The sequence below is a fragment of the Vombatus ursinus genome, unplaced genomic scaffold, assembly GCF_900497805.2.
Source record: "Vombatus ursinus unplaced genomic scaffold, bare-nosed wombat genome assembly UNPS02009205.1, whole genome shotgun sequence".
In the NCBI taxonomy this organism is placed as follows: Eukaryota; Metazoa; Chordata; class Mammalia; order Diprotodontia; family Vombatidae; genus Vombatus; species Vombatus ursinus.
This window is the reverse complement of record NW_020948983.1, coordinates 17,271,601-17,279,332: the sequence shown is the minus strand read 5'-3', so window position 1 is coordinate 17,279,332 and position 7,732 is coordinate 17,271,601. Positions and strand designations below refer to the sequence as shown.

At 49.0% G+C, this 7,732-nt stretch overlaps 1 protein-coding gene across 2 annotated transcripts in view; it reads left to right on the top strand.

The window, feature by feature from the left end:
- Window positions 1-7,525, top strand: part of NEURL1 (neuralized E3 ubiquitin protein ligase 1) — a 98,966-nt gene extending 91,441 nt beyond the window's left edge. For both annotated transcript variants that reach the window (XM_027851427.1, XM_027851428.1), the window contains exons 4-6: window positions 183-872; window positions 5,233-5,379; window positions 5,969-7,525. In XM_027851427.1, the coding sequence (XP_027707228.1) occupies window positions 183-872; window positions 5,233-5,379; window positions 5,969-6,225 (1,094 nt within the window). In that variant the 3' untranslated portion in view covers window positions 6,226-7,525. The remainder of the gene's footprint in view (window positions 1-182; window positions 873-5,232; window positions 5,380-5,968) is intronic.
- Window positions 7,526-7,732: the final 207 nt, after the last annotated feature.

Sequence of the window (7,732 nt, the reverse complement as noted above, 5' to 3'; positions counted from 1 at the left end):
GCCCTCCTGGCCCATTGGTTCGGCTTTCTCTAGCCCTCCACCCTTGGCCAAGAGGGAACCCTAACATGGTGGCTTTTGGGCCTGACCTTCGGAGCAGTTTGTGATGTGGATAAGCTTGTCTGATTTGTCTCTTCTCTTTTCTCCCTGTCTTTTATCTCCCTTCCTTCCCTGGCTCCCTAAAGAGAGCGAGATTGTCCCCCCAGACTGCCTCCGTCCCCGGTCCTTCACTGCCATCCGAAGGCCCTCGCTGCGGAGAGACCCTGAGGACACGCGCCTCTCTGTCAGCCTGTGCGACCTCAACGTGCAGGATGGGAGCTTCCAGGCCGCGGCCATGGCGGCGTCGGCCTGTTCCATCCCTCAGAACTCCCTCAACTCTCAGAACTGCCACTCATTGCCCCCACAGCTAGAGAGGGACCTTCGCTTCCACCAGCTGCGAGGCGCTCACATCAAGATCCTGGATGAGCAGACCGTGGCCCGGCTGGAGCACGCCCGCGAGGAGCGGACATTGGTCTTCACTAGTCGGCCTCTGCGTGTGGGGGAGACCATCTTTGTCAAGGTCAACAAATCCAATACCTCCCGCCCCGGAACCCTGTCCTACGGTGTCACAACCTGTGATCCTGGGACTCTGCGTCCCAGTGACCTTCCCTATAACCCAGAGGCCTTGGTGGACAGGAAGGAGTTCTGGGCCGTGTGCCGGGTCCCAGGGCCCCTCCATAGTGGTGACATCCTGGGCTTTATGGTGACTGCTGATGGGGAGCTGCACCTGAGCCACAATGGGGCAGCCGCTGGCATGCAACTCTGTGTAGACGTTTCCCAGCCCCTCTGGATGCTCTTCAACCTGCATGGGGCCATCACACAGATCCGCGTCCTTGGTAGGTCTCACCCTTTTCCGAAAACATTTACCTGTTTGCACATAATCTGTGACTTACTTCACTGTGCTTTGGGGAAGACTGGCCATCTGGACCATGAAGCCATAGGGCAGACCCGACTTGCACACCCATTGGCAGCTGCCCTGAGTTACAGGAATAGGAAACAAACAGGCTTCTAAATGCTGGTCTTGTAAACCCATACCTATAGTGTGACGACAGGTGTCTGTCGGCTATAGGAAAATTAGAAAGAGGTAAGAACTTGTTTTGGGTACCTTACCCTCACCTGCCTCTCTTCTGTGCCTTGTGTTTTGCAAACATATACCACAGCAGAAAGAGTGCTAGGCCTGGACCTGGAAGATCTGTGTTTAAATCCTGATTCTGATACCTGACTGACCATCCTCTGGGGAAATAGGAATAACAATCCTTCTACTTCTTACTACTCAGGGTTGTTGTGAAGAAAACCTCTCTAAACCTTGGAAATCTATAAAAAGGGAAGTTATTTGTTCATGAACTGTCACAGCAGGGAGGGACCATAGTGATGAGATAAGCCAACTTCCCGCTTTTGCAGATGAGGAAAAGGGAAGCCTTCAAAGGCGATGACTCATTCAAGGTCACCCAGTCAGTCAATGGCAGAGCCTCTGTCCAGGGCTATTTCCACTCTCCCACACTGCCTCCCAGAGAATTTTGACTGCATGTGTATATGTGTGTATGCATACAAGTATGTGTGGCCAGGTTTGTGTGTATATGAGAAAGTGGACCACCCAGTCTGAGTCTTTTGGAAATGTCTTCTAAGAACGTATGTAAATGCGTGTATGATTAGGGGTGTGTGAATGTGAGTAATCTATGCTGGTGAGGGGTAGTTGGATGAGTTCAAGAAAAAAAAAAGATTAGGACTTTTCACCTTGGAAAGATTAGGATGAATGTGCATTCTTTGAGAGCAGGGGTTCATTTTTTGTCAGTATAGCCCAGCACCTAAGCCCAGTGTCTGGTGAATATGGTAGGCACTGAATAAATGCTTAATGAATTGAACTCATAAGATTAAGGCTGAGAGAGGTCATATTTTTGTCTCAAATATTTTTTTGCCTGAAGGAACAAGGCTTTCCCGAGCCTCAATTCTGGACTTCTCAACCCTGGACCTGACCTTTCTGTAGGAAAGGCAAGAGTAGTGGGCCCAGGTCTTGTCTTGGGGAGTTTATGGTCTGGTCAAGGGACAGGACTCCCACTGATCCTGATTGATGGCAGTACCAGCCAGAGTGTGGTGACAGGTGGTAAGGGTCAGAGGAGGGGACGTCAAGGTGGGCTGGAGCAGTCAGGGAAGGCTTCCCAGATGAGAGGTTGAGGCTGAGTCTCAAAGCATATGTCATCGATTCCTAGCAGCAGGGGTGTGTGTGTGTGTGTGTGTGTATACACACACACATACACTGAGTTGGGGGGTGGGGGAAGGAGGGGAAGGCTGGGGCACTAAGGGAGGGCATCGTATCCAGCCACCCACCTCCGTGCAGGATTTTTGCCAAACCATTGCCAAGAAGCCCTGACTCTGGTTTCCATTCTCCAACCAGCATTTATTAAGTATCTGCTGGATACAGTTCAATGGGAAATGCTAGGGAGATACAGAATTTAGGAGGACATGGTCCCTACCCTCGTGGATCTAAGATAGGACATGGGGCCTGTTCACAGGGACCTGTCTTTGTTGTTCAACCTTTAGTGTTTCTCATGGTCAGACTTTCAGGACAGAGAAAAACAGAGGGTGCCTTAGAAACTGGGATGAATTTTAGATAGAGTAGGGGCTCCCCCCCCACTATGTAGTGCCAGTCTCAGAATTGTTTTCTTGGAGGTGGTAGGGGGAGCCTCTGTAGTGAGATTATTAAGGGTGCCTCAGTTTCTCCATGGGTACAAAGTGGTGGGGGCAGTAATGTCTGCTGTGACTACTCAGAGAATGGGATTGAAGGTGCTCTGTGCCCCATTCCTGGGTTGGTGGCTGTAGGGCCTGATCCTGGTCCAGGTATACAGTAGGTGTCTGTTTGCTCTTTGTTCTCTGTGTAGAGAGAAGGATGTAGGGGATAGTGTAGGCAGGTGGTCATTTGGATTAATTTGGTTAAAAGCAGCATCTGTGCACATTATAATGAACTGGCCAAGAGGATCTTGAGAAAGAAATTCAGATGGGAGGAGAAGAGAACAAATTGAGATGAAATGACATCAGATTGGGCCAATAAGAAATCAGCCCAAGGTCCGGCACTCACTTTTCTGACCCCAGTCCCCTACCAGGGACTCCAATTAAAAAGAGATCTCCACAGCAGGAAGGATGAAGGCACCTAGCGTGGAGAATGGAGCAGTGGGGGAGACCAAGCCTCCCCAAACAGGCTCCCACAATCTTTGCTTTTCTAGTGTGTTGGAGAAACCCCTCCCCAAATCACCGTGGCCCTGGTGTAGTTCTATAATGTTTCCATCAACTAGAAAGGGGTCCTTGCCGTGTGGCCTCAGACAAATCACTCAACCTCTCTGGGCCAAAATGTTTCTTTCCCTCCCTTCATACCTCCTAACCATCTGCCTTCCGGGGAGGTTGTCAAAATAAATGAGCTAGTCCTGCTGAGACACTTACTGGTCGTTTGAGAAAGGATATTATGTTACTACAAGATATCTTCTTATCTGGCTATTAATAGCACTTCCTAGGGGTCTCTATTGCTGCTCTAAGGAGTGAGAGCCTGCCTAGTAGGGAAGAGTGGGGGTGGGGGATGGGGAAAGAGAAGGGAGATTAGGGGGAAAGGAAAGAGAGGAAGTTTCTTTTAAATTGCAGAGGAGAAGAAGGGAAGGGGCTTCTGAACTGGACTTCAAGGCTCTGTGGCTTACCTAGGGAATTCTGTGGATATACAGGAACTGCTGCCCTTGGGGCCCAGCAGAGAAAGTGCTTCACCCAGAGATACCAGGAGCCCCACTGCAGGTGGCTGTTCACACTACGGAAGAGTGTTTGGCTGTACAAAAGGCTGTCTCCGTTTTTGGTTAGGTTTTTTTTTTTTTTGCAAAGAAGCATCTGTTTATAGATCTTTAATTAGCAGCCACGGGTACCAGGCACAGAATGAAGACGTCCTACCTACTGAAGAACCACCAGGGATAGAGATAGACCTCGATAGGGAGGTAGCCACCCACCATTCAGGAAACAGGGTTCAATTTACAAAGATTGCTTTTATTCACAATTCCCCAGGAACACAATTATATAAAGGGAAATCTATGCTGTGGGCTGAGACATTTAGACTTCATCATCTAAGCATTTGGGAACCATGGAAGGTTTCTTAGCAAGGGAGTGATGTAGACAACAAAAATTCTTTATTATTCTTTTTAATAATTAATTTATTTATTTTTAGTTTTCAACATTCACTTCCGTAAGATTTTTTTTTTAAGGCAGTTGGGGTTAAGTTGGGGTTAAGCCCAGGGTCACACAGCCAGTAAGTGTCAAGTGTCTGAGGCTGGGTTTGAACTCAGGTCCTCCTGACTTCAGGGCCGGTGCTCTATCCACTGCGCCACCTAGCTGCCCCCATAAGATTTTGAGTTTTAAATTTTCTCCCCTTCCTTTTCCCCCCTGCCAAGACGGCATGCAATCTGATATATGCTCTACTTATACATTCATAATAAGCATATTTTTCCATTAGTCATGATGTAATGAACAATTAGAACTAATGGGAGGAACCACGAGAATGAAGCCATAAAACAAAACAACAAAGGAAGAAGAGAGCAAATAGTATCCTTCTATCTGTATTCAGACTCCATAGTTCTTTCTCTGGATGTGGATAGCATTTTCCAGCATGAGACTTTTGGAGACGTCTTAGATCCTTGAATTGCTGAGAAGAGCCAAGTCTATCAATGTCAGTCATCATACAACATTTCTGTTACTGTGTACGATGTTCTCCTGGTTTTGCTCATTTCACTCAGCATCAGTCCATACAAGTCTTTCCAGGTTTTTCTGAAGTCTGCTTGCTCATCATTTCTTATAGCACAATAGTATTCCATTAAAATGATATTCCACAACTTGTTCAGCCATTCCCCAATTGATGGGCATCCCCTCAATTTCCAGTTCTTTGCCACCACAATACTTTTGTACATGTGGGTCCTTTTCCCATTTTTATGATCTCTTTGGGATACAGTCCTGGAAGTGGTATTGCTGGATCAAGACAACAGAGATACTTTAGAACAGTTATTTCCAACATTGTGTGACGGATGTTTCAAAAGCCCCCCCTCAAGAGGGACCCTTCAAGCTCCTGTTTCCTTATCGGCTATAATCATCTCCATTGGGTGGGGATGGTGGCCAGGGCTGAGGAGGAAGTGACCAGATGTGGCCCTCTCTTCTTTTTTCCTTATCACTGTCTTGTAGGCTCCACCATCCTGGCTGAGCGAGGTGTCCCATCTCTCCCGAGCTCCCCAGCATCTTCACCCACTTCTCCTACTGGTCTGTGCAGTCGGCTCTCTGACCCTCTGCTGAGTGCATGTAGCTCTGGACCCCCAGGCAGTTCTCTCAGTGGTGAGTATGACCTTCCTCTTTATTCCTTACTCATCATCCCTATTACTGTCTCCATCCAGCCCCTTCTGGAGCAGAGGAAAAGGGGGGGCCTGTTGAAATAGACCCAAAGATCCTCTATAGCTCCCCTGTATCCTTAATCTGGACTTCCCTTTGGGAAACTACAGTGTCATATGTTGTAAAGAACACTGAATTTGGGACCTGGGGCCTGGGTTCAAATATTGGCTCTGTGTGACCTTGGGCAAGGTCACATCACCTCTATAGGCCTCCATTTCTCCATCTGTAAGATGAGGGTCTTGGCTAGCTGATTTCCAAGGTTCTTTCTGACTCTAAACCCTGAGGAATTGTATATCACAACATTTATTCAGCATTTCCTTCAGATCCTTATCAGCAACAGGTCATCTGCTCATGAAAACTTTCCAGATACCCTGTTTATTATTCCCTCTTATTTCACAGAGAGATAAACTGATGCTTAGAAAGGTTTGGTATCCCTCCCAAAGGCCCACAGTAGCTCATCAGTGGAGTGAGCCAAGATTGCCCAGACCCCTCCCACAACCCCTTCCTCTTACACTTGCCTTCCACCTCTCCCCAGGCACAGCCCCCAACTCTCCTGTAAGCCTGCCTGAGTCACCTCTGTCACCAGGCCCCGGGCTGGGGCCGGGGCCAGGGCCGTGGAGCGATGAGTGTACCATCTGTTATGAGAACACAGTGGACACGGTCATCTACACCTGCGGTCACATGTGCCTGTGCTACTCCTGTGGCCTGCGCCTGAAGAAGACTGTCCACGCTTGCTGTCCCATCTGCCGTCGAGTCATCAAAGACATCATTAAGACCTACCGGAGCACCTAGATCTGGTGCTGCCCCCGCTGCTCCCCCACCCCCACCCTGCCCATGGTGGGACTCTAGCCATCAGGAGGCCAACTCCATCCCTACCAGAGGGCTAGCAAACAGGGACCCCTTTTTCTCTCCTTTTTGGAAACTTGTTTTCCCTTCCTCCATTAAAAAAGCAAAGCAAAGGCTCACCGGGGGCTTTAGGGCATATGGGGTAGAAAGGTAGCCCCTCCAGGTGACCTCATTGGCTACTATCTCTGGAATCCGTGAGAAGACAGACCTGTGCTTTGGACCCTAATTCATCTGGGGATGCCCTGACTCAGCAAAAGCCTGGGCCCCTGCCTGGTGATTTCTAGAGAAGGGGAGGGACAGGGCAAATCCAGGGTTTGGAGAAACCAGGAATATCTCTCCTTGTTCCCACCCTCATAAGCCATGTCTGACCAGGCCTCTGGGGAGGAGTGTAATGAGAGCCAGCACCTCCCACCCCAGAGTGCACCTGACTAGTCTGACCCCTTTAAAAAAAGCCTCTCCTGTTTTCTCTTTCTGATTTTCTTTCCTCTCTTATCTCTGCACTGTTTTCTTCCTCTCCTGCCATCTCTTCTCTCTCCCTTCCTCTCATTCTGTCTCTCTCTTCCCTTTCACAGATTGTCAGTGTTTGACTGAAGGATTTGGAGCTTTTTGGAAAGGAACTGCCCTGTCCATTTTCCTCAGCTTCCCCTTCAGCTAGAGGGCAACTGGGTGGTACAGTGGATAGATTGTTGAGGGTGGAGTCAGGAAGACCAGATTTCAAATCCTCCCTCACTCTCCCTAGTTGCGTGACCCAGGGCATGTCATTTAACCTTTTTTTGGCCTCAGTTTACTCATCTGTAAAATGAGGGAGTTAACCTCACCAGCCTTCAGGGATCCTTCCAACTTTAGATTTCTGATCCTATGACCTACAGGAAGAAAGGATATCTGCCTTCTGAACTTTTCCCCTTCTCTTCCTTTATGATGAAACTCACATCTCAGGCTGCCCCTCAGGTACGTGTGGAATTGTGATTTGACTGCAGTGAGGAATAACTACAGAGAGGCCCATTCAGATTGGATACCACCTCCTTTTGACTTTTGAGAAGTGGGTTTTAGTGACTCTTGACTTCTCCCAGGTCCCTGTGACCATGGGGAGAGGTCTTGCTTTGCAGTTGGCCTCCTAAGACACAAATCATCTCACCCTGCATTCATCCCAGGCCCCCAACCAGGGTCAGGGGCAGGGGATGCTTCTCCCCAGCTCTCCCCACCCCCACTCCCTCAGGCATCCTCCTCCCATCATCTCAGTGCCGGGGGGGGGGGGGGGGGCAGTTCATCATGGAAGCTATGGGGGACCTAGGAGGAGGGGAGTGTTTCTGACTCACACTCTCCCTCACATAGGCCCTTCCTGCCCAGCAGTCATTTCCAACTTTGGCCATACCCCAACCCTGGCCTGTAACCCCTCTCTTGCTCTCTTGCCTTATTTATTTTTAATTAATTTATTGACTTCCACTAGGTGGTG